We start from the raw sequence: 27,472 nt of genomic DNA on the forward strand, positions 1-27,472 counted from the left end.
TGTGTCCCAGAGAGATGCAGTGACACACACACAAACACACACACACACGCACACACGTACACACACACACACACACACACACACACACACACACACACACAAACACACACACACTACCTTTAAACCCCAGACTTTAGTTTTGACTTCAAAGTGTTGAGGCTAGCATTAGCCCTAATCGTTGCTATGAAAGCAAAGTTCAAAGGTGTGTGTGTGTGTGTGTGTGTGTGTAGTCAAAAAAGAGTGAGTTCTGACTGAATCCCAAAGGTGCGAGGCAAAATGACCATTGGCGCTACCAGTCAGTATATAACACAGTTTATTTGCATAACAGTTACAGCTCTATGCCTCAATGTTTTCCTCCATATTTCAAAACCACCATGTAATATCAATGATCTACCTCTCTCCTGACACAAAAAGAAACTAAATGGCAGTTCTCACAGTCAATCTGCCTGCTCATGTTTAATATCATTATTCACTTTAGTTATGTACGTGAGAACTTTACTTAAGGGGTATTGCACCCTATAGCGAATGACTTTCAGTCATAAAATAACAAAACACAAGGCTAAATTCTGCCTGAGACACTGAGACGAAAACATTAAGGGAGGCCCTCATGGGCATTACCCTTTTTGATTCCGAGCCAGGGGTGCCGTGTGTGTGTCTATGTGTGTGAAGAGGAGAGACAGAAGGATAGTGGACACATAGAGGCATAAAGGGAGCTGAATAGTAAAAGGGAGTTTAATAGAGAATGGGAGATATGAGAGAAGTGAAGACAGAGACAGACTGTGTTAAAGTGGAGTGAAAGGTCACAGGGGGATCTGGGAATGTTCCCACTGAGTCCCATATTTTAACATATGGAGGGGCTTTAATCCAGTTATGGTGTGTTTGATATTTCTAATGCGTGCAATCCACAACTGCAGCTTGACAGTGGTCATTGTAACTCAAACTCTTGGTAGTTCCTGTTTTTGTTTGATCTGACTGTATTATGGCTAATGAAATAATTGCTGTAGGATGCAAAATTGTGAAACTCTATCGCTGGTTTTGCAGGTTTTGCTCCAATTAGTGGGATGTGCAGCAAATACCGGAGCTGCACTATTAATGAAGACACAGGCCTGGGTCTGGCATTCACCATTGCCCATGAATCTGGACACAAGTAAGGGTTTCCATCCCTATCATAATGACAAAAAGAAATGCTTAAAAATGTGACTGGTAAATATGTTTGTGTTCATATACCCACCGTGATAAATTTTGCAACCCTTGCAAAGAAATCAAAAGAATGTAATGAAAACAGACCAAGATGTGTTTATCAATTGCTGCATTCTTGTTATGCACATTTAACATGTGATATGCATTAGAACATGATTTGACCATGGGCAACAAAATATGTTTTAAGCATTTTTTATCTCCATGAGAAAAGTTCACAAGCTAATGACATAAGTTTTAAACATTTATATACCCACATTAATGTGGGTTCTTCAAAATTGTTGAACACATTCATATCCACCTGCCCTCTACTGTTGTAATGAATAATATGGAGCATGCAGCTCAGCAGTTACTATCTAGAAGTGTTACCATGACTTGTACATGCAAAATCTTTTATAGCTCAATGTTTTTTTATTCCTCAGTTTTGGAATGGTCCATGATGGTGAAGGAAATGTTTGTAAGAAGTCAGAGGGCAACATCATGTCTCCCACATTAGCTGGACACAATGGTATCTTCTCCTGGTCTGCCTGCAGCCGCCAGTACCTGAGCCGCTTCCTCAAGTAAGCAACTAGATTTTCTATTAGCGCTATGCTTTAGTTGTGGTGAACAATCCTAAAAGAATTGATTTAAGAAGCACTTACGGTTAATGCTGACATTAATTGGTAACACTGCTTGGAAAGTCTTATGTCCATATGTTCTATTGATGAGTAATGAGTAAGTTCTCGTGCCAGCTTTTCAGTGATCATTCAGCAAAGACATAAAACACTGTATCAGTTTATAGAACAGAATTATTAACAAGAGTGGTCCTGGCAATAGTCATTTTTAACATACATTGTGTTCAAAGTATTCCGCATGTGTTACTGATAGATGAACATGTGTTGTAGAAAACACATGTCAGTAGCAGATATATCAGATACAAATGCAGCTCTGATCCAAAGAATACCAAGTGAAAAACTGCACTCACATTATGAATATTGCGGGGCTTGCTTTATTTTGCAAAATCAAGGACAAACAGGCCTACTGTCTGTATTTATGTGTGTGAGAGGCTCAGATATATAGCTGACATTGCAATTAAGTTAAGTGATATGTGGTGCTGCTGTTCTCCTGTTGTTATTTTGTGTTATTTTGCAGACTGCACATGTATTATGTGTCAAGGTACATGTGAGTGAAAGTGTGTGAGGGAGAGTGAAGTGAAGTTGTGTGTGTGTTCGTGCAATAGCTGCATTTTCATGAATGCAGCCTGCTCACCCAAGTGAGAAAACAAGCATCACAGACATAGCGTCCGTGTGTCTGGCTGTGTTTCTCTGTGTCTGTGCGTGTGTGTGTGCGCGTGTGTGTTTCTGTGTGTGTGTATGTGTGTGCTTGAAACCAGATAGCTGCAGAGCCAGTGCCCTCCACTAAATTTACCAGTGTGTTAACTGAACTGTCAGATCTCCCCTCTCAGAGTGGTGGAGACAGACAGTGTATTTCCTCGCTGAGTTATTAGAGCTGGGGTGACCTCACGCTTGTTAGACCTGTCAGCCTTATATTAAACTCCCATCACCCCCTGGGGCCACGTGGAGGGGGGATCTCTGCACCACTGAACCAACCATGGGTCGTCTTCCTGTATAATCACTGCATGATAAAAATGCTGAAATGCTGTATGTTTTCCTAATTGCAATCAACAGAATGTTATGATATCAAAGTGTTTTTTGGCAAAATGATTCTTATTGAGTTAAGTGAGACTCCTAAATGTCTCTACCTTCATCTGTTAGTGAAGGGAGCTTTGTGTTAGCCAACATATTTTACATCACGCTCACTCACAATCTACCTCCCCTCAGTCAGCTATGACAGAGAGGTCTGTGCCAACATTGTATGTGTAGTCAGATGTTTTATCAGGGCCCTTGGTCATGCCTAAAATGGATGGACATCTTCCATGACGGGGAAAGCCAAATACCCTTAAAAGCCACTTGTAAACGTTTTTGTTTGTATGAGCACTGGTTTAAAACCCATCGAAGCATCTGTGATAGATTAAAGTAAAAAGATTATTTTCTGGGTTGGTGATACCTCAAAGGTTCACATATCCTTTTTATGTCTTTGTCTATTACAGAAGCTATGTACAGTGTGCATGATAACTCAGCATATCGGGGTGGACAACGTACAGTAGCAGAAACACCTTACAATACATATGCAGTATTTTTTTCGGTGATTTGGTGAAGCTCATAATGTTTGGTCTTGCAGAGGTGTTGGGAAAATCAATGATCAGTAGTTCAATGTAGTTTGTAGTAATGTAAAGCAAATACCCTGGTACAGTAAGTGAAAAGCTCTGCTTATGACTTGATCTTGCCAATGCAAAGTTTTCCTGCATCAGCATACTGTATGTCACAGAGACACATTATAAGAGATGAATTTTCCTGCATATTAGTCTGATGCGCTAACAATCCATGGTAGACAGAAATACCAAGTGATTTTTGTCTGGAAGAGATGAGTCAGGAGATCTGCAGGGAATCCTAGAAAATAATGGGTGCTATTCACGTTCCTTTTTTCATGTCCAGCTGATGATAATCTTGTGGCGTACAGGGCTCACTGCTCAAATTTGGGGAAAAAACATTTGGTCCAATGCTTCTTGCTGTGCCATTAGTGAATATGAAGAACTGCTGTAAGAAAACCTGTCTCTGGATCCTTGTGTCATGCAAATTAGCAACAAATGGCTTGTAACCGAGTGTGTGTGAGTGAATGCATGCATGCACAGGCCTTACATGTTCACCTGTTGATGCATGCACACTGTAAATGTAATGTATTTTTCAGAAACTTTATTATGTGAACAATGTAGGATTGCAGAATATTGAACAGCCATTGTTCTCTGTAGACACATAGGACCCATAAAGCAATAAAGCAATGGAAGGTCACACACACACACACACACACACACACACACACATATTTTCTGCTAAAGCAATCAGGACCACTCACTAGCACGATGGACCTCTCCAACATACTTTGTCTTTTCATGCTCTTTCCACCATATTTTTGTATTATATTCCCCAGACTGTAGTGTTTAAGCAGTAAAATATCTCTGTATAGTAACCAGTGATATCAGTTAACATTGGAAACCCCCCACTGGTGTAAGGATATGAGCGATATGGGCAAGGAGCTTTTTATGTCTGTCATAATTGAGTGTCTGAGGCATTAAAACCATTACTGTCAGGACTTGAGTTTGGCAACTTGATATGTTACCATAGCAACACTTTACGGTACTTTCCAAGGTGGGAAACAATGGAACGAAGGCTATAATATTGTAACCATAGTTCTATAAGCACAAGCTGAGCCCTCTGCTGGATTCTATGGGTAATACTCTACTCCAATCACACACACGCAATCGCCCACTGAAATTTGCATGTACATAGCAGGTCAATCAGGATGCACCTACCACTTACATGTGTCTCACACAGTATATAAGGCAGCACCTTGCTGCCGCTCTCATCCCGAAACCACTTCAGCAGACAGCGTAGGAGTGGCAGGGTCCATAGGTAGAGGGCTCCACCTGTGCGTATAGAACTAGGGTAACAATATGATAACCTTCGTTCTATCTCACACAGGCTCTGCCTTTACTGGACTCTATGGATACAGTAGACATAGCCCGATGAATGTTCGCCATGCTGCGACATGTCATCAGACTGCCTCACTGAGTCTGACTGGCTAGAGGTTAGTTGCCGCGGCCCACTTACTACTTTATAATCCATGCCGCTTCAGCGGACCAATAGGGGGCCCAACCCAGGCCAGATAACATGAACATGAAACTTGGTGTAATCATGGCCTAATCTCGCAGGGGTTCAAAATCAAACAGCAGAAACCCTGAACACCTCATTTCGTGAGTCCCCAAGTGGATCATGGGAGAATGAAGGCGTATATTTCCCAGGGGAGGGCCAGGTGTACCACAGCTGACACTCACACAACCCTTTTCACAAGTCCTGAGTCGCCCCTGCAAGCACAGACATTGAAAAGGAGCCCGTCATGTCCAAGAGATAAAACGTTATGAAAGGACAAAGTGTAGACCAAGACGCTGCCTTGCATATGTCCTTGACACTCACCCCACTGAATGAGGCCGTTGACGCTGCTACACCACATGTGGAATACGCTCAGACCACTGTGGGGGGGTCCTTACCCGCCTACCTGTAAGCTTGGGAGATGCATTCACAAAGCCAACTAGCTAGGTGCTTCTTGGAAAGGGCTTTACTGGCCACACCTCTTCATAGCACACGAACAGCTGTTCAGTGTCCTGAATAGGGGCTGTGCGTTCAACATAACATGTCAACACACATACTGGGCACAAGATGCAATTTTGCCTCCCTGAAGTGCCCATAGGGTGGAGGACAAAATGCCTCTAGTTGAATAGTTCTCGACCTAAATGAACTCTTTATGTTCTTGGGAACAAAGGAGGGGTTCAGTCTGAGAGTAACACCACTGTAGTCACCATGAAGTAGCAAACAGCTGGGGTGAACCGATGGAGTGCACAGCTCACTCACTCTCTTAGATAAAGTCAGTGCAAGCAGCTAAGCTCTCTTGAATGACAACGCCTTCAGAGAGGAGGGCTCCAGAGACTCATTGGAATCACTCAAGCCTCAAGCACCAATGATAGTTCCCACTGGTGGGTGGAGACATGCATCACCAGACGTTGTCTCCTAACCCCCAGTAAGAAACGTTTCACAAGGGGGTGGGCGAAAACTCTCATGACAGGAGGAAATAGCTGCAGAATACACTTTAACAGTGGCAAAGAGAACTTCCCCCACTGCACATGTCAGTGGATCTAATCTCCTTTCCCCACACCAGCATTGGAATCCCAACCATTTAGCTTTGTAGCAAGCAATGGTGGATCCTGTTCTCATGGCATGGATGGTTTGCGCCACCTATGCAGACCAGTCCAGCCCGCATCAGTCTGTCTCTCTCAGGAGCTAAGCCTGGAGAGGTTGGCCCAATGTGGGCAGCACGCATATTGAGCCCACCTCCTGGGACAGGGCCCCCCAAACTTGAGGGATGGTCCAGGGTTGGGCCACCAACATCTGGGTCATCTCTGTGTACCATGGCACCAAATGGCAGTCCGGGGCTATCAAGATGACTGACAGCCGCTCTTGTCTCACTCTCTCCAGCAGAGGGGGAATGAGACAAAGAGGAGGAAAAGGCATAAAGCAGCTTCCTTGACCATGGCGCGTGTGCCACCCCCAGGGATGGATTGTCTTGCAGCATAAGGGAACACCAGAGCGGGCAGCAGGTGTTGTTCCGACTGGCAAACAGGCCCATTTCCGCTTTCCTGAACCAATTCCAAATCTGCTACACCACCTCCTGGTGCCCCTGTTTTCTGTACCCAGAGGGTGGAAGGTTCTCTGCCAGGTTCTCTGCCATCTTCAAAAGGATTGTAGATCGGACTCCACCCTGCCTGTTGATGTAGACATTTGTGGTGCAGTTGTCTGTTCTCACCAACACACGTCTCCCTGAACCAGAGTCAGGAATAGTTGGAGAACCAAGAGTACCACCTGAAGTTCAAGGAGGTTTAGGTGTCAGTTTTCCCCTGAAGGCCACAGACCACCTATCACTCTCCCCAGGCAGGTGCCACCCCAACCCATCAGGTACGCATCTGTGAACACCGCTATGTAGGAGGTCACTCGACTCAGTGGTGATCACATCAACAGATGCTGTGGGGACCCCCAATAATGCAGGTCCTCCTGGACTGATGGGGGAATGTTCACCATGCGGTGCTTGTGCCTCCTGGGATCCAAGCGCAGGGTGGAGAACTACCTTGGCAGGCAGCACATGTTCAGGAGCCCCAGTATAGACACTGGATGACCCACTGCCATGAGCCCCAACACCTGCAGACAAAGCTGTCACTCCCCCTCAGCAGTCCAAGGACTGCCTGCTGCAGGATTCCAACAGAGTCTGAACAAGTCAAGCACGACTCCCAGTTACTCCACCTGTTGGTGTGGCTGGGGAGCGCTCTTTCCAGTTGATGGCAAAACCTAACCAGTTTAGGTGCAGCTCCAACTTGGCTGTGTGGAAAATGGCCCATTCCCTGGATCTTGCCATGACAATGAGGTTGTCTAAGCAGCCGCTGCATGCTCTGGTCATGCAGCAACTGCAGCAACTGCAGCGACTGTAACACTGCGTCCACACACCTGCTGGATGTGTGGGGAGCCAGGGAGAAACCAAACTGTAGCCTGTTGTACGCCTGTTATACTGTTGTAATGCAGGAACGTCCTGCATTTTGGTGCACGACGTGAAAATATGCATCTTCAGGTCGATGGTGGTGAACTGATCACCTGGTTTAACCAGCTCCAGCAATCTCCTGATGTTTAACATGAGGGTCTGTCAGGCAATACACTGGTTCAGGATGCGGAGTTCCAAAATGGGTTTGAAACATCCCATCCTCTTGGGAACCACAAAGTACGCAGAGTAAAATCCCCTATGTCTGTCATGAGTGGGAATGATTGAGACAGATTGAGACAAATTTTAGCAACAAGTCCTGGATCTCCTCGGAGAGAGAATCTATCTCCTCTCGGAAGGATAGATTTATCTCCTTGATGCCCAAGAATGGAGGAGGAACAAAGCAGAACTGGAGTGAATAACCCAGTCTCACTGTTTTTTGTCCATTAAGGTGCAGCTGTGACGCCATTCCTCGTAAAACTGTGTCAGTTGGCAGGCGGCCAGCTGGAGGTCGAGAGCACAGCGAGAGACAGATCTTCTCTGTTTCGCAATGTCGGGCAGGATGTGTTTCTTCCTCACAACATCATGCCTAACATAGTGCTCATGCTCAGGGCTCAGCGCTGAGCTTTTTCCGGCTAGCATAGCATGTAGCTGAACGAGGTCGCCCGCCATCTGCTTCCCTAACTGTGGGAAAAGAGGCAGGGGCACCAGCTGAGCAAGTGCTTTCTGCATTACACAGCCTCTGTGATCAGCTGGATGAAGCAGGCTCGGCCAATATCATCACAGTGTCATAGAGGGCCGGAGAGATGGAAGAGGAGAGAGTGGAGGATTTTGCTCTTTGGTGATAAATGTCATTTGTTTTATTAAAACATTTTCAGCACCGCAGACTCTCCCCATGTTCAGGGCTTCTGCAGGTGTCTGCGGGCATTTTTTGCTGCTGATGTGGCAGGGGCAGATGGTGCTCTGCCCTGCCTGTGCGTTCTCCTCCTCACCATGGTGTTACAGCGATGCACCTCATCACCTGTCTGGCTACAAGAAGGGGCAAGCAGCAGATGGCGGGTCAGCTTCACCTTCTCCCAAATGTCTGGGAGAGGATGCAAAACAAAGACTGGTTGATCCAGATGAGCTGGGCTTTAAAAGCCTCCGTGTGGCTGACTAACCAGTTTTGGTGGGATAGGCGGGGTAAGTGTGAGCCCCACATGCTCCAGTGCCATGGCCATAACCTCTGGGAAGACAAGAGGATGAAATCATTGTCTGTCTGCGAAGCCACTGGGACAGTCTCAGCCGAGGTGACCGGCAGCGGTAGCGGGGCACTGGATGAAGTGGGGGACTCATCATTGATGCAGAGATCTATCTCAAGCTCCGGGTCGCTCTCATCACAGCGGAGCAAAATGTCACACAGCTGAAAATGGTCCCACCATTGCTGGTGTTGAAACGGAGAAAGTCCTTGGCAATAAACACCGGGCAGTGGCTGCATCATGCCACTCCCTGCATGGTCCCAACCAAGGCAAAACAGAAGAGATGTTTGGCAGTGGCGGCAATGTAGCCAGGGCACAATGGGCAGGAACAAGCTTGCTGGAGAGATGACTATATCCATGGAGAAGTAAGATCAGTGAGCAGATTCGTCATCGCTGAAGTGAGAAGGATGACAGCAGCAGCAAAGCATTGCCTTATATACTGTGTGAGACACATGTAATCGGTAGGCAAGTCCTGATTAGCCAGCTACGTACATGCAAATTTCAGTGGGTGATTGCATGCTTGTGATTGGAGAATAGTATAGAGTCCAGTTAGAGGGCGGAGCTTGTGTGAGATAGAACATTGTGGACTGATGCTCTTTGTTGTGAAATTTCTGTGTGCACAGCAGTGAATGTTGTATACCAGCTACCTGACATTTCCAAGATTTATGAAGCAAGGCACTTAATGACATGTATGTTTGTTTATGTCTGCTTGTATGTTGTATATCACCAAAGTTGTTGAAGATTCCTCATTTCTGTCCTTTCCTTGACTTACTTTCTAAACACTTCATCTTTTATTCTCCTTTCTTCTCTGCCCCTGTCCAACAGTTCTGCCCAGGCTTTGTGCCTATCAGATGAACCCAGAGCAGTTAAGGAGTATCGGTACCCCGAGAAGCTGCCTGGCGAGCTGTACGATGCAGACACACAGTGCAAATGGCAGTTTGGGGAGAAGGCCAAGCTGTGCACCCTCGATTTTAAGAAGGTAAACATGATCATGCCATCCCATGCAAATTTGGAAATGAGTTGAAAATCCATGCCATGCCATGATTCTCTCAAGGGTTTTCTCCAGCACACCCAATGGAACCTGAGTGCTTTAAAAAAATCTGGTAGCAATTGAAAAGTTGAGAGAAATCAATAGTAGGATGGAGGGAATGAGGTAGAGGGCAAAAAAATGCATGCATGTATGCATATGCATACATGCATTCTCTCTCTCTCTCTCTCTCTCTCTCTCTCTCACACACACACACACACACACACACACGCACACACACACACACACACACACACACACACAGAAAATAAACACTGAGAGTTATGATGCTGCCCGTGAAATACTCACTGGGATGGATGACTAAATATACACTGGAGCATTGCCAATGGGAATCTCTCTGTGTTACTCTCCCATTGTCTCATTACTGCTGATGTTGCTGTTTGAAATACTTTGCCTGAGTCCTGAGAGCATTTATATTGCTGTAATTTGTAATGACACTGTAGAGGTGTTTTAGAATATTTGTGCTCTTAAGGCTCCTTGTATCTGGATTATAGTTCTTCCTGGGTCCAAAGATTGCACCTAAGGTGAAGCCCATCTGAACCAAAGATGGACTTGTCCATCTGAAAAAGGAATCATTGGATATGTTTTGTTTTTATAGGGACAGTTGCTTTTATTTTCCTAACAGGGGTAAGGGTTAGAATATAGAATATACATATATTATATGCATATATGAATATACATATACTTCTCCATCTGCAAACTCATTAACCCCAAAATAAATTAACATCTAGGCCCAAATAGATCTTGAACTGTAAGAGTGCTGCAACTGCTGTAAGTAACTATTATTAGTTAGTTATCATGAGTGTACATATTGCCATTGGTTGCAACCAGGTGGATCTGTTTGCCATCTGGGGATGCATTTTTTAAATTATAATTTTTGGGTATTTTATGCCTTTATTAGGTAAAGGCCAACAGTAGAAAAATGACTATATGGAAATTAGAGGGGAGAGATGGATTTATGTCTTCACTGTTTCCTACTGAATACAGTATGGCACTTTGAGGTTGTCTGCTTTGTTGGACAGCATGGTGAAGAATGAAAACAGGATGAAAAAGTTTGGAAAGAAGTTTCGAAAAGCCACAGAGTTTATTTTAGGTTTGGGTTCAGGTTTGGTTTTTGTGTCTTTGGTCTAACCTCCACACGTTTTCTCTGCTCATGCACCTGGTAGCAACAAGGTGGACGGTCCCCCAAAGTCCCTGAGCAAAACTAAAGCTCACTGCCTTTCCAGATACTTGTTACTCATAAAAAAAAGAAAAAAACACTACAAGACTCAGCCTCTGTGGCGCAATTTATCACGTAATGAATATTTCACAAAACTTTTTGGCAGGCGTTGTCAAGATAAGGTGCCGCTGGAGGAGCCAAATGATACTCTCCATGGTGTGCATGGTTAGACAGAGCTAGGTTACATTAGCAAAAAGTAAAATAATAAGAATGTGTTTTTCTCTCTTTAGCTCATTCTCTGTCTCACTCTGTCCATCATCTCTCCCTGTCTCCCTCTGTCCTCTTCTTCCATCGCTCACTTAACTCTCCTCCCTGTCTCACTCTTTCTCTTTATGCCGTTTTTTACTGTTTAAATGGCCTGAGCAAGCAAAACAGCTGGACAAATAGGCCTTGGGATCAATTCCAGGGTGGCTCTTGGCAGCAAGAAGCTGAGGCCGAGGTGCCTGTCAGCATCTGCACTGAGTTGTCAAAATCTGATATAGTCATTCAGATATAATAGAGTGGACATGTTAAAAAGTAGCAGGCCATGTTTCTCAGGCAATGTGAGCAGGGAAACCACCCAGCACTCCCATCTGAATCTTTCAGACCACTGCTGAGAAACACAGCCATGACATCATATGAATTTGGTAAGGCAATTGTACCCTCTCAATGCCTGTGATCGCAAAGTAATGTCTTTTTGTCTTAATCTTTATAATCTGCGTGTTTAACTCTCTCTGATGTTAAGATATACTATAAGCTAAACAAAGAAATGTATGAAAATTCTGGTTACAGATTTTTTTCATTTAACTGTTTTGTCATTCAGCTACAGAAACAATTGATGTGCTTTTTTTATTTTCATTGATGCATTGCATTGCCTGTGAGATAATGCCTTGCAACAGCTGGACCAAACTGTGTATATTTTTCGTTTCTTTCTTTTTTTGTTGTTATCCTAGCTACCGAAGCATAAATATTTTGGAGATACAAAGTTGCTGTACACTGATAGCTTGCCAGAAGATCATTACTCAGACAACATCAATTTCAGCAAGTTTCCATCAACATCTTATGATAGCTCTCTAGAGGTGAAATAACAATGCTATCATAATTTATTGTTCTTCCCATCGCTAGCTTTGTTTACAGTTGTTGTGAGAAAGATGCTGATAGTCCCACTTCTGTAATTTGGAACAAGAAAACGTGCTAGAAGTGTCATATAACTTCCTGTTTGTTTCTCTTTCATGTTCTTCCAGGATATCTGCAAGGCTCTGTGGTGCCACCGTGTTGGGAGGAAGTGTGAAACCAAGTTTATGCCAGCGGCTGAAGGCTCTGCCTGTGGACCTGATATGGTGACTTAACATGTGCTTTCCCACATGTGTTTGTGTGTGTGCGTGTGAGAGGGAGGGGGAGGGTATATGCTCACGAGCTTTGTCACCTCAAGAGTGGCATCACAGGACTGCCATGAGATTCCATTCACTTCTGTTGGACTTTTTTAACCATAGCCTTTGAGGCAATTCAAGTGGTTATACCAAAGATGTCTCCAACAGCTACTAGGGACATGCAGCTAGATACCTTTCCTTTGGGATGTTATTAATCATGTTTTTTGGGGAAAATGCACCATCTATTCAGGGAATAGAGATACCCTGATACCATTACTAAGGTAACCTTTGTTCCATTTTAGCCAAAGGAGCCAATATGATCTTGCAGATATGCCTTTGAAAAAACCTTGCCTTGTTTTGTCAAATGAGGGTGGCCTGTGTTTTTTTTTTTCTTTTTTTTTGACTGTTGCCAGCACACTGCAGCATCTCACCAAATAAATCCACAAATCAAAGGCACCAAACAAGAGCCTCTCACAAACATGTCTTTGCAGTTTTGTTGAAAAAAAAATAATGCTGTCCAACAGAACAACACAATTCAAACAAGAACAATGAATGTGACAGTTCTCAGATTCCCTACTCAGTAACAGACTGAGCAGCACAAGACCAATAAAATAAGGGGCTTTCCCTTCAAGACATCAATTGGCACAGAGATTTTTTTTCCAAGTGCTGCTTAGTATTATGTGACATTTCGTATAAAAGGGGTAGAGCTTGTAAAGACATACACACACAGATACACACATGCATTCCTCCTCCAAGGGATACCACAGACCTCTGAGTGACTAAATGGCACATGAGACAAAGAGTGATAGTATTTTATAAGGTGAACAGGCTAAATTGAAGGAGATACTACTATAAAAAGTAACATTTATTGAGTGTTGTAGTGTTATAAAGTGCTGAAGACAAAAAGTCTAGAATTGACTGACACTGCACTTCTTTTAACTGCTTCTTTTTAGTCATTAATGTCTGTGTATCCAAGCACAGGCTAGTTAATTTACTTGTAAGCTAAGTGAAGACTTTGAATCAGCTTCACTATGTTTTAGATTTGACTTTGTTTGATCGTAGTGTCAATAAAATCTCCCCTTTCAATAGAGGTACCACACTCTCCCTCCATTATTTTACCTCAGGGAGCAGCTGCAATTGGTTTGTTGCTGATGTGGCAAAAATATACCACTGGGGTCTGCGCCAAAAAGCAATCTGTGCTCTTTATTTATTCTTTGTTTCTTTCCTTCCTTCTTTCAAGATGATTCTCCCCAAAGGCTCGCTCTCTCTCTTACCCTCTCTCCCCTGACAGCCCCTCATTGACATTTGCTTCTCAATATATTGAATTTGATGGTTTAATCCCGCCCTCTCCCTCCACGGGACAATTAACTGAACACAAACAATGACAGGCTCACTTAGGAATCCGTGGCACTCAGCCGCAAGGGGAAAACTGAGGGGAAATCAGCTGTTCTAGTTCTTAGTCAAGAACCACGAGATTAGTTGGAGGAGTGTGTGTGTGTGTGTGTCTGTGGGCTTGTGTGCAGGCATGAACACACAGCGAGAACAAGAATAGCTGAACATATGCCCCCATATCAACACTGATGCAGAAGGGGGGTTATGTGTGCACTCTTATGTGTGTGCTTGCAAGAACTGAGATCACTCCAAGGCTATAGCAATTTAGTACAACATGCCTGATGTCACCTTGACATTATAAATCCAGTTCAAGACTGAGCCAGGAAACAGCTTGTGACATAATGTTGCTTTAAGTGGGTCTAGATTTCAGAAAGTCTTCTCACATTACATTCAGGGATTTTGAGGGGAGTAATGCTCATTTTGGAACATGTGTTGGTTGGTTAATGACTCAGCCTTTTTATGATTTACACTAAATATATTTAATTCAGGAGTATGAGGCATGTGACACCTCTCATCTCAGACAAACTGTATTCGCATAACATCTAATCTAATATGTTTCTTCTGATTCGGCTGGTTGCCTCATGGAACCCATTTGGCAGTGTTCATGGATGGCCCTTATGTAGAGTGTGGTGGTATCTGAAGAGGTAACTGTGAGCCCCAGAGAAGCTCCTCACTGTCAGGTAGTGATTTCACGTGTACTAGAGTATATGGGCTCTCTACACAGTCCTCTGACCACTTGTAAGGGTTATAAGTGACAATGACTGGAGTAGAAAGGGAATTGGCCTTTTCAAATTGGGAGAAGATGAGGAAAATGTAAAAAAATAAAATAAAAAATAAAAAATTGCCAGTTCTGGTTTGCGCCTTTTTTAAGAATTCCGAGAATACTAATAAACAAATCACTAAAAGGCAGATACCCCACCCTTATTGTTGATTTGCTCTGGAAAGAAGTTAAATTATCTCAGTGCCTTGGCAGATAGTAATTCTTTTGTTTTAGATCTGTTTTTCAGCAGTTATGAAACATTACTATATTGATTTGTGCATAGTTACCAACAGTATTTCTACCTTTTATTTTATGGGTTGTTTGTCTTTTTACTTTTGCTACTTTTAAAAGAGGAGGTAAAAAGGAATAGTGAATTACAGTGTAGTGCAACATAAAATGCAACTTTACAGCGGTTAGTGGTTGTAATATTTTAGTGGTTATAATATTTTATGCACTGGCGGACTCAGGGGGAAGTGCCCTCTAAGGTGCCCCCACAGTAGAGCAAACATGATATGCCCTTTAAACAAAGAGGATGTGATGTACTGCCCTGTGAGTTTCTGTTTTAATGGGGTGAACTGGAGGTTCTGTATGGGTGCCCTTCTAGTGAGAAAACAAAATAAAAAAGGAAAAAAAGTGCCATTTAGGGTGCCCCTTAGTCTAACATACTGAAGTGCAGAATTGGGTGCCCTTTCAGTGAAAAAAAACAAAAACACATAATTAAGTGCCCTCTTGGGTTCCCCCACGTCTAAGAAAACATGATGCCATAATGAGTGCCCTTTTAATTAACAAAAAACAGTGTCCTAAAGGTGCCCTATAAGGTGCAATGTACAGGAGAATAACATTGTGAAGAGTATATCTGAATCACCCTATAAAATGTTAATCTTAATTAGGGATGTAGCCTTTTTAACAAACATGCATCATTGTTCTCTGCAGATGGGGGCCCATTGAATGTATCAGGTGCTCTGTATATATTTTTGCCCCTGCCCCTCACACAGCCTGAGTCCGCCACTGATTTTAGGCTAATATCCTTGTCAGGTATGAGACAGATTTTCCACATTTCAGTTATATTTGGCTTAACTCTGTTAATTCTCGCTGATGACAGCTCAAGGTAGAGAATGTCCAAAAAGCAGCACAACTGGAGTTTCACTAATAAATTGTAAGTAACCAGGACTGGACCACAACCTTTTTGACAGCAGTTAACCTGAAAGCCATATCTTACAGACCTCTTCTATGGTTTGACAGACAGTCATCATAAAGAAGATAAAAGTGCTAGGTCTGTTGGAAAGTCTGTACTTTTTTTTTTTTGGACACTTTTATGACACTTTGCTCTTTGCTTGTGTGTGCCTCCCTTCTTCTGCTTCCTTCTCTCCCACTCACTATTCCCCTCTCTCTCTCGCTCCAGTGGTGTCGCAGGGGCCAGTGTGTGAAGCAGGGTGACGAGGGCCCAAGGCCTCAGCATGGCCAGTGGTCAGAGTGGACGTCCTGGTCTGCCTGCTCACGAAGTTGCGAGAGCGGAGTCACGTATCGAGAGAGGCAGTGCAACAACCCCAGGTAGAGAAAAGGATAACGATCCCTTGCATTCAGGTACAGCAGAGCATTTTAGAAAAGATGAGAACCGCACATAAATGTAAACATCAGCAGGCATTTTTAAAGGAGTAGTTTGACATTTTGGGACATTTTTCACTTTCTTATCAAGAGTTAGATGTAAAAAGCGATACCGCTCTCTCATGTTTGTAATTTGTCATGAGCTGGAGCTAACAGTCGATTAGCTATAGCTTAGCTAGCACATCTTAAGTTCACTCATTAACAGATTGCATCTGGATTTTTTAATTAATTCATAAACAGAAATGTAAAAACAACAGTCGTTGTACAAGGTGTCACGTGCTGTAACTGTAACTTAGCGAGCAAGCGGGTACAGAGACTCCCTGGAGTGCTGTTGCTTGTTCGCTAAGAAAAAGCAGTAGCATGTTACTCCAATTAAAATCCAAAAATGCTGATTTTCCATTTCTTACTGTGTTAATTAGTAGCTTGAGAGGTGTTGGAAGGGAACATTTTGAGCTTTGGAGAGTGCCAGGCTAGCAGTTTCCCTCTGCTTTCAGTGTTTATGGAAAGCTAGGCTAACTGCCTACTGACTCTAGCTCTATATTTAACAGGCAAACATCAGATTGACACCACCATCTAATTCTCTGCAATTAAGCAAATAAAAAAGTATTTTCCAAAATGTCAGACTATTCCTTTAATAATTCTGCCCACACTGACTACTAAGTGGAGTCTTTCCAACCACAAAAATGACGCAAATGAGTGCAAAACAAAGGTCAAAACCACACCTAAAGCTGACTTCTTAAGGCCTGGTCACACCAGAAAGTGGCACAGCGAAATTAATTTGCAAAATATGTGTTTCCAGAAGTGTGGAAACACATAAAACACATAAAAGCTCCCCAAGCTCACAAGCTTGCTAATTGTCAGTCAGCATGCTCATTAGCTTGGCTGCTAACAGGACAATAAGTTAACAGATATAAAAGATATACTATTTGTTTCATTGACTCTTGTGTTACAACAGAGGAGGTAAAATAAAAGTGGATGGGGCTTCCTATGTTTTTGGACTTTACAGCTCTTTTCCCACAAAGGTCACACTGTCTGATGACTGCTTGATTTAGCTACTACTGTGCAAATGTGTAGGTAATAGATCACCAAAGTTGAACTCATTGGGAAAAACTTGTGTGGATTTACTTAGGCTCGGCGATCTGAATGGTTTTGATTATTGATTTTGTCATTTTTAATACGGGTGTAATCAGGCCTTTACTGTGTTGCTGTCATCTACATCCACAATCATACACTAAGTATGCAGCAACTTACATAACTAACAAGTATGCGGTTAGACACAGACATGTTTACATACAACTGCACACACAGAGGGTTTATTTAGAGATGACATTAGTTTGAAGAGATGTATGTGTGTGTGTGTGTGTGTTTTGTGATCACTTGATATGAGGCCAAGAGTATATTAAGATATGTGATTAAAAATAGTGAAGATCACTCACATGGGCCTGTCACTTCATCACTTATCTGCTCACTTAGTTCCTTACTCATCATCAGTCACTCAGGATTATTTGCATTGACAGTCAGTCATGGGGCCCTATACCAAATGCAGGGGCCTCCTCTTTATCATGTCATGCCAAGATCCTGACAAGTGGCGGGCTAAATTAGACAGAAAGTGACAAGGGGGAAGAGAGAAAGAGAGGGGAGGAAAGATGGTGGAGGGGGGAACAAAGAGGCTGGGGAGAGAGAGAAAATGGGGGGGAAGGGGCAGAGGAGAGATGACAGAGAAGGGATTAAAACAGAAAAAGATGAAGTGCAGAGATATGAAGCAGGAAAAAGAGAGAGGGAAAGAGAGATAAGTGACAATGTGATTGGAGGGCTTATAGAAGGTGTAATTGTCCCGTGGAAGGGATTTTTAGGAACATAGCCTGGGGATATACACCTGTTATTGGAGAAGCCTTCACAAAGGCACACTCACACACATCCACATATAGCCAAGTATACTCACTTGCCAAAACACAGAATTACAATGAAATTCAGTTATTTGTAATATAACACACACTTGCTCAATCTGCCGATCAGATGTAACAAGGGTGTCTTTTTTCCTCTTAATTTTATGTTAATATATCTGGTATTACCTGTAATTGTTACAACTCACACATGAGAAATAATCTGAACATTACACACAATAATGTCGTTGTAAGCAGATATGAGAGTTTATTAATGTATTGTACTGGCTGATAATGAATGGCAATATTGTAAAACACAATTGTAATAAAATAAAAACATGTCTTCATAGTAGGGGACAAATGTTGTAAATAAGTTAACATTTAAAAATGACTCAAATCTGCTTAAAACTACAGTATAGTGTGTTATTAATATACATGTATTAAATGTTCATATAGGGCTTATAAGTGCTAAATAGGGGACTTAAAATAAAGTTTTACCATTCAATTAAATACGTAGTATTATGTAACTAATGGAAAGCTTTGTTTGCATGATATATGTTTGCATTTCTCTCTGCAGACCTGCATATGGAGGGAAGTACTGCGAAGGCTCCTCCAGGTCATACAAACTATGTAACACTCAGGATTGTCCCCCCAACACCATTGACTACAGATCGCAGCAGTGTGCCGAGTTCAACAGCAAACAGTTCAGAGGATGGCACTACACCTGGAGACCATACACCAGAGTGGACGGTGAGACATTTATTTCCAGAATTACTCAGAAAAAATATGTAAAATGATAAAAGAGAGTTTATTGGGGAGGCTTTTAGCAACTACCTATATCATGGTAGATGGCAATTTGCTTGTTTTCTGCAACCAGTTTGGTAATCTCTTTATTTAAACTGTCTTTCCTCCCAGATCAAGATGTATGTAAGCTGTACTGCTTTGCTGAAGGTTATGATTTCTTCTTCGCCCTGGCCAGCAAAGTTAAAGATGGGACACTTTGTTCACAGGACAGCTCTAATGTCTGTATTGACGGCCTGTGTGAGGTAATCCTTTTAAATGTCAAGCAATGAGACAGTAATACGCTTTGATTGAAAAAATATTTTGTAGTTAGTGCTAGACTTTTTTTTGAGGGATGATATCATGTGTGAAGTCTTTGAAGTGGAGAACCATCAATAGACACTCTTATTGTGCTATTTCACAGTTAATTGAAATGTCATGAAAAAGAAAATGGTAGACTTGTCACCACATAATGGATAAATGATGGTAGATTTCAACAGTTTTACACAGTATGATGATGTAATGCTGTATTTCAGTTTTCCTCTGGATTAATAAAATATGTCTAATATTCTTATTCTTAATGTTGCATTGAATTAAATCTAATGTTTTGTTAAAAGCAACAATGTTTTTGTCCCACAGAGAGTGGGCTGTGACCGTGTGTTGGGCTCCACAGCTGTGCCTGATGCTTGTGGAGTGTGTAAAGGAGACAACTCCACCTGCAAGATTTACAAAGGACAGTACACCAAGCAGCATTATACTAACCGTAGGTCATAGTAATTACACTGTTCAGTTCATTTGTTTTGATGATTTGTTCTTTGCAATATTTTAAAAGCTACAGACTTTTTTTCTTTATCCTTGATCCCAAAATCTAATTTTCCCACCTTTTATCATCTTATGGCTCAATGTATACACAAATATTATTTCATCTGGTTTGTTTTCGTAGTTCTTTACAGATTTTGGTACTTTGTAGTACTTTTTTTAGTACTTGTTTTTAGTTTTGTTGCCATTGTGACAATGACCCGTTTAAAACGCTGGTAAGCACACATCACAAGCTGGTGTCTGCATGCTTGGCCTGAGTTGTTTTTTCTGCTGATGTTTTCATTTTGATATTTAAAAAGTTAGTGAGGATTGCTTGTTTTGCCAAATGTCAACAGAGTGATGCATCTGTCAGTCAATAAAATGATCGATCATTTTCCAGCGCCATACATTGTAGCTGTACATCCAGGTTGTAGCTTGACAGTATTCATATAATTTTATAATTTCTTAAAAAAGCTAATTTCTTTAGTCTAATCAAAACAAATTTAGTTATATGTCTGATATAAGAGGTATGATATCAGTTCTTGTATTATTTTATTATCATTTTCTAGCACTCAGCAGGTGTGCAGTTTTCACAGTATAGTTTATTGTCCCCCTTGGAAGGAGTGGTGACCCCCTAAAAAAGTACCAAAGACCCTTTCCCAGATAGTCCTGGCTCAAACATTGGTTTTGTGTTCTCTCTCAGAGTACTATGGGGTGGTAACCATCCCAGCAGGGGCTCGGAGTATCCGTGTGATGGAACTGAATACATCAAGTTCCTACCTGGCTGTCAGGGACACTCAGAGGCGCTACCACCTGAACGGACATTGGACGGTGGACTGGCCGGGCAGACACCCCATTGCCGGAGCCATTTTTGAGTATAAGAGACCCTACAACAGACCAGAGAGCCTCATATCAACTGGCCCTACCAATGAGACACTGATTATAGAGGTAAGAGATCAGTAGACACCAAAAATATTGCTTTGACCAATGCATTTCTTCTCCACAACATATGTTTATGCATTTATTATGTCACTTTTGTGCAATTAAGAGTTTGTCTCTTAATATATAAGATCCCCTTTCCTTCTTTCATTCCTTTGCTTCTTTACTTCCTCACTTGTACCTATAGTTTTACCTGTCTACATACAGTATATTTGTACTTTTTTACTGCCTCACATCTCATAATTCTTACCATATTCTTTCTCCTGTAGATATTGTTGCAGGGCTGGAACCCAGGTGTACGTTGGGAATACACTCTGAAGAAAGCTGATGAGAGAAAAAATCACATCAAACACAATTACACGTGGGCCATCATACGCTCCCAGTGCTCAGCAACTTGTGCCAGAGGTAAGTGCAAACTAGTACACATGTAAAAAATGAAAAGACACGATATGTTTTCGCAAAGTGCAGTGATAAATGTGTTCAAAGTGAAGTAAGGTCTTTTTCATCATCATTAAATTTGCCATACTTTTTTGTGTTTTTTTTTTTTTTTTTTTAAATATAATTGTAACCTTTAACCTTCAATCTGGGCCAACCCATAGATTAAGTAAATCAGTGGACAAGCATCTGAAGCTCAGCTCAGCCTCTGTGATCTATAATAAGGCTTTTAGCTGCAGGTTAAATGGAGAGGGGAGCGTTCCCATCATTACTGCCAGGACATTAGTTGCTCTTGTTTGGGACTACTGGGCCCTCTTCTTGTTCTATTGCAGATCTGCTATTACGTGCACACACACACAAACAGATACGCTTAAGCCAGCAAGCACACACATGCATGGCTTCGACCAGTGGCCTTTGTCCCACCAGAGGCACACACACACACACACACACACACACACACACATGCAAAGACAGCTGTAATGACCAGGGCAGTCCCTGGGATGGTGATTTGAAGCCGGAGGTCAGTGCACAAAAGTGTGTATGTGTACATGAATGTGTGTGTTTTTACTCACACTACTCACACATTTCCCCTTTGTAAATGCTTGCATAGATGTGTTTGTGTTTGTGTGTGTGTGTGTGTGTGTGTGTGTGTGTGTGTGTGTGTGTGTGTGTGTGTGTGCGTGTGTGTAATTGCTTGCCTTCATGAGTGTGAACAAAGCCCCCAGTGTAGTGTTCCTATTGATTGACCCTGCAGGTTAAAGTTCCCCACCCTGCTCTGTTGTGGTCCACCCTAACCACCTCCACCTCTTTGTGTCGTGATTGTAGGCCATGATGGGTTGGGGGGTCTTTGCTTTATTAAAGAGTGTGACTGACTAACTGGCCTGTACGAGTTGAGTTGTGCAGATTGACCTTGCCTAAAGCCAAATACCTGCCAGAGATCTGTGAACCTGGGATTCAAGTTTCACATAAATCAAGCAACACTGTCAGTTTGTGTCAGAAGTTACCCACACAATATCAGGGCATTTTTAAGTAAAAGATAAGACTTATCTTTAATGGAGAAAGTCTAAAAAACTATTTAAATATTGTTTTCATGTGTTACAGGGACAAATATTTTCTTTGAGGTATGTTGAGAACTATAAGTTATATTATGTTCATACATTTGATAGCATCCTGACAAGCAGCTTGACATTCATTTCTGTTTATTTGTATGCTGGCCAAATTACATTTTGTCAAACTTCTCTTTCCAATGTCAAGAATGAACCTTCAAGCTCAATAACACAGATGTTTTTATACATCTCCATAACAAATTCAACCATCATAGTAAATATGAAGTTGCCTGCAGCTTTGTTTTACTGTCATTTTATAGTAGCCAAGTGGCAGACACAGTAGATTGCAACTTAAAATAAAAATGATATCCTCCATTTATATTGTTGTGCCTGATCTTTATGCAATATCACCCATGCAGGCCAGATGAACACCAAGTCAGCGTGCTACAAAGACTTGAGAGTGCAGGTGAATACATCGTACTGCAATCCCAGATCCAGACCAGTTACTGGACTGATGCCCTGCAACACACAACCATGTCCCGCCAGGTCAGTCCCTCTGATTTTTTATACGTTAAATGGTTGGTTTCTTCGTTGCGATTGGTTCTGTTTTGTTTGAAATTAGTTAATGCAACCAAAATATGACAACTCATTCAACTGAAACCTCAGTAATGTCCGTGAACATTCGTGGCTTCTAAAACTGCTCACTTTTTAACCGTGCTCTCAGTCTGGGGGTTACTGAATAAATAGTATTTGAACTTTGCAGACATGTCTACATATTTTCCTGATATATGCTTTTGGATGGAAAAAGACTGAATATTTTAACCTTCTAGACTTGCTCAAAAACCTATTCAATTGACATACCCTGGAAGAGCTATATAGGTGACATGACAGCCAAAAAACTTGTTGGCTGCCACAACTCAACATTCTGCACATGCATGTTCATGTTGGAACTTAAGGAGGCAGATGATTATCCAGGTACGTTGATATCTAGTTATTCAACCTCAGCATGCTAGTGAAGAGATTATCTTGTGGTCATCTCACAGCAACAGCGTTTTAACCGGCAGCATGCCGAATTTTGTCTACCTACTATCCTTCTTTCTGTCTCTTTTCTGACTGTGTCTTTACCATTTGGGATTTTAATCTTTTGTCGACTTAGCTTCTGTCCTTTTCACCTTCCTCCTCCCTAACGCCTCCTGACAAGTGATGTGTTATTGGCCTACAACACGTACACATCTGTTCTGCAATTTCTTGACGTGCAGTGTCAAAAAGAGCTGTTTATTGGTTGAGTCAACTCTTCCATACTTCCCACACTATCTCCTCATATTAAAGCGAATGGAGGGTGTCAGGCAGTACCGACACTATTCTCCACCCTTTCCCAGCCCAGTAAAGCACCTGTTCTATGATGACACCATTTTCCTCTCATGTAATGAAAAAGAATTTACATTTTGGCCAAAACATGCGTGTGAGACACAGGGAAGAAAGGGGAAGTTCCACTGGATATTCTGTTTGTGTCTTCATCCAGTTCAGCGTGATACCTCACCAACTGTCATGGTTGGTTAGCTTCTGTGTTTGTTTAAAGCAGCAGGCCAAGGACTTGTAAACCTATTCACATGTACTCTCACTATGGGACCCAAGCTCATAACAAATCACTAGCTCTCTGGCTTTATCAAGATCCACCAGAGAGATCACTTTTGGATGTGTAGTCAGTAGTGTATGCAAAATACGCTGTTTAGCTTAATTGGTGGGACATGTTGGTTAATTTCCAAACTCTCTTGAGCCTCAGAACATATTTTCCTTCAATGGTGCACCAGAAATGGGACTTATATTCATATGAAATTGGACATAACAGTGTATGGAGTATTATTTTATGTTGAGGTTCACGTCTATGTTGCTGTGGGCAAGAGGAACTTTTTTCTATGTTGTATAATGTCACTGCTGTCACCTTGAGTGCCAATAACATTTCTCTGTGATGTATGACAATACCAGACAGAGAAAAATTGGGATTGAGACCCACTAATGGTTCTGTGGTTTCAGGGTGTGGTTCAGTGGGATCTTGGCTCAGCTGACTTGGTTCGGTCACTGTCTATACCCCTGACAAACCGGGCCGAGGCAGAGGATCAAAGATCAGTCAACGTGGTCCGATGCTGCGGACATCCTAGGGAGTGGTGCACTCGTTGACAGTCTGGGACATGTATGAATGCACACAAATGTGAAGACACACACAAGGGAAATGTCCCTCCCTTGTCTGTGCTGCTCTGGACAGTGTCATGAAGGGTAAAGCCCTGGCCAGAAAACAAATCAGCGAGGGACACTTGGGATAACACTGTTTGTAATGAGGAAGGAACTTAAGGTTTTCTTGATGATGATCATGTTTCATGAAAATGATTTTTTTTAAAAGCCAGATATGCATGTATAGGCCATTATAAGATATTTACACAGCAGTATAAAAGGGATGTTTTATAGAGAAGTTTTTTAGGTTCTTGGGTTGCAAAATATTTACACCAGGTGTACCAAAGTCAAATCTGCACAGTGACCAGAAGAGATGGATTGTATCATCCCTAACTGTTGCCGAGGTATTGCTTCCACTGACTGTATTTCGTGCAAGTGTAGTGAGACTAATAACTTCTAAGATATCACGCAGACTTGATCTCTTGGGCGGCAACTCCTGTAGGACAAGGAGGTACTGCAGGACAGATACAGAGTAGATGCCTGTCTCTCAAGGAATAACAAGTGCATTTATCTAGAGGCTTTTGACAGCTGCTGTTGAGGCGTCAATTCCTCTGTGCCTCTATTCTGAGTATTCCCCTGTACACTCTTAGCAATGGTCTGAAATATCAGCCAAATTCTTGCAAATGAAGTAGACACCGCTGACAAGTTGCTTTGATTTATGAGCAGAGAAGGGTTTAGCTGAGACACTGACCTCATCTTGGTCAGTGTTGCATGTGGATGTCCAGAAAAATTTCTGTTGTTGAATGTATAAATGTGACTTTGTCCCCTGCATGTAAAACAGATTTGTTATGTCGCGGCCAAGTCTATCCATTCAAAATGTTTCAAGAACTCTCGTTATTTCTTGATATTAGAGAGCCATGTCATAGTCAGGCACATGAAGACCTTGTTGCATCCTTTGCGCCTGGACATAAATGCCTTTGATGTTGAGTCACTTTCTAAGAGTGTTTCCCAAATGCTTGAATTGTAATACAATTAAACCATACAGGGGGCCTGTTCAATGTTTAGAAAGCAGGTGCAACAGAGAAAGACAGAGTATCTGTTGAAACATTCTATGATGCAGGTATTGTTGTACTTGCAACATAGTTTTTGTGCTAGTACAGATAAGTGTATATAAGTATACAAAAAATGACTGGCCATCAGCTGCTGTCTGGTGTGGGTGCACACACACACACACACATAGACACACATATACACACACACACAAACACACACAGGAGGAAGACAGGGCAGCTCATCAGAGGAACTGTGGTGGTGTCTGGTTACTTCGCAGCTCTTTCCCACCCAAACTCTCTCATCAAGACTCCCATGGGACAATTTTAAGTGTCCCTCCTGCACCCCACCCCAAAAACACTGCAGTCAAAAGTCTAAAACTACAGAAAAATCTCCAAGCACAGATGCGTTCATTTGCAGATGTATATTCAGTTCAAGTGTCTCACCTCATCTCTTTTTCTAGATGTTTTTTTTTCAATCTCTCCCCTTTTGCATCTGAAGTCATCCCTCTCCTAATCCGCATTCCCAGCACCTGCTTAAAAACCTGCTGTCTCAGAAATATTGTCTCAGGGATACAATACCATACGGGGCAACAATATTATGTAATCAGCACTGAAATCATGGAATCCCAATTACGTTACCATTTATCTCATGTTTTATGGTAACCAACAGCTGTTTAAAAGGGGATTTTTCCTCGGCAGCAGTGTCAGTGCCTGAATATTTCCCGCTTACTCAGTCTGTGTATGTCTCCGTTTTGGAACAGGTATCCTAGGAAAATCCTGCATGATGACCACAGAACTGTCTCATATTCACAGCAACAAAATACATATATAAAATCATCAGAAAAGGAGGCCATGTCTTCCAGAGCTTTGTTAGGTCAGACATTTTAAGTAATAATGGCATGTTTGTGGTTCATGTGTCACCATGTGTAGTAACAGGCTGTATATTATGTAGTCATTCCTGCTTTGTTTTCTCTATTATATGCAAGAATTACTGGTGCTGTGAACACAACCCACTACTGCCAGCATGACAGATGATTCCCACCCAGCATGTGTGAAGGCTGTCCATACTCATAGAGTTGTGAGGCTATTTGGATCAAAGAGTCCACCAAATGTTATGTTAGGATGGCTACCACTGTACTCCACCTACAATCTGCATTATTAACTGTAGAGTTACAATGTGGGAATTGCTGTTTCTAAGGGTTTTTATGTACACAACATCACAACATTATGAGTCACTTTATAATATGTAATCAAAGCTCAATGAAGACTGACACAATTCTAATTAACACCAAGCTTCACCACTGATTGTCAGCTCACAAGATGACACGTGCTGTAAAATATTACTTTATATAAATAAATACATCAATTCTATGTGAGTACTTGGCACAATAGTGGCACCCTAGACAAAGGGTCAGAATGCATAACAGCAGCCTGTTATACTTGATGACAGTTATGACACAAACAGACTACAGTGAATTAAGAAGCAAGTGCAGAGTGGGATTCTTAATGATGTTTAACTAAAAAATGTTCTGACCTTCCTCAGTGGATTGAGATCCTCAGTTGTCATGGAGATGATTTAGTTGTCATCACATGACCTAAGTATTGAACTTCAGTTACAAGATAAAATGTAATGCCTCAAAAATGTGATATATGCAAAAAATGGTGGTAGCAAATTTGTTTTTGACATTTTTAACAAATGTAACAATTCTTTATGCACTCTATTTTCGCATTCGCATTTTGTATCAATTACTGTAACTGAGCCATCATTAATGTCATTAGTTCCAACTGTGCTTTTCCTGCTATGACAAGTCAAAATGTCTGCTGTGAATCTGATTAGTTTTTGGAAGATTCACTTCATCGAGATTTACAGGAATGTTTTTCTGCCTCCAAAGGCAATAAAAGACATCTGAGAACCACTGGGTTACATAAAATTGAAAGACTAGAATTCTAGTAAATATCAAAAGTTTATATTTTACTATTACAAAAAGTGTCATACATAGCTTTAATATCTAATTTAATGCACTCTATATTGAAACAAGAGTCACTGAAGGTTCTCAAATATGTATGTGAATTATACTCATGTAACATATTACTATATACTGTACACATACTGTAAACCTTATGTGTCTTTGGTACGCTTACAGTGAAAAATTGAACCATGCTTCTATGGGTGAATGGATTATAGTGAAGTCAGGAAACCAAAAGTTCACTGTCGAAGAGAAGAGAGGAGAGGAGAGAAGAGAAGAGAAGAGAAGAGAAGAGAAGAGAAGAGAAGAGAAGAGAAGAGAAGAGAAGAGAAGAAAAGAGAAGAAGTGGTTTAGCCAAACAATTCAACCTTTATCTAGACATTTACAGTGTTAACACACTGTCATTATCTGTTAGCCAGAT

The 27,472-nt window shown here is 41.8% G+C and overlaps 1 protein-coding gene across 2 annotated transcripts in view; it reads left to right on the forward strand.

The window, feature by feature from the left end:
- Positions 1-27,472, forward strand: part of LOC121906334 (A disintegrin and metalloproteinase with thrombospondin motifs 16) — a 59,935-nt gene that overhangs the window by 22,899 nt on the left and 9,564 nt on the right. The window contains exons 8-19 of one of the 2 annotated variants that reach the window (XM_042425147.1): positions 1,042-1,147; positions 1,620-1,757; positions 9,435-9,588; positions 12,100-12,195; positions 15,780-15,928; positions 18,443-18,615; positions 18,781-18,911; positions 19,285-19,408; positions 20,147-20,391; positions 20,652-20,787; positions 22,283-22,409; positions 23,898-25,097. In XM_042425147.1, the coding sequence (XP_042281081.1) occupies positions 1,042-1,147; positions 1,620-1,757; positions 9,435-9,588; positions 12,100-12,195; positions 15,780-15,928; positions 18,443-18,615; positions 18,781-18,911; positions 19,285-19,408; positions 20,147-20,391; positions 20,652-20,787; positions 22,283-22,409; positions 23,898-23,958 (1,640 nt within the window). In that variant the 3' untranslated portion in view covers positions 23,959-25,097. Of the gene's footprint in view, positions 1-1,041; positions 1,148-1,619; positions 1,758-9,434; positions 9,589-12,099; positions 12,196-15,779; positions 15,929-18,442; positions 18,616-18,780; positions 18,912-19,284; positions 19,409-20,146; positions 20,392-20,651; positions 20,788-22,282; positions 22,410-23,897; positions 25,098-27,472 lie in introns of those variants that run through there. The other variant, XM_042425146.1, reaches the window with a different exon arrangement.

The sequence above is a fragment of the Thunnus maccoyii genome, chromosome 10 (genome assembly GCF_910596095.1).
Source record: "Thunnus maccoyii chromosome 10, fThuMac1.1, whole genome shotgun sequence".
NCBI lineage: Eukaryota > Metazoa > Chordata > Actinopteri > Scombriformes > Scombridae > Thunnus > Thunnus maccoyii.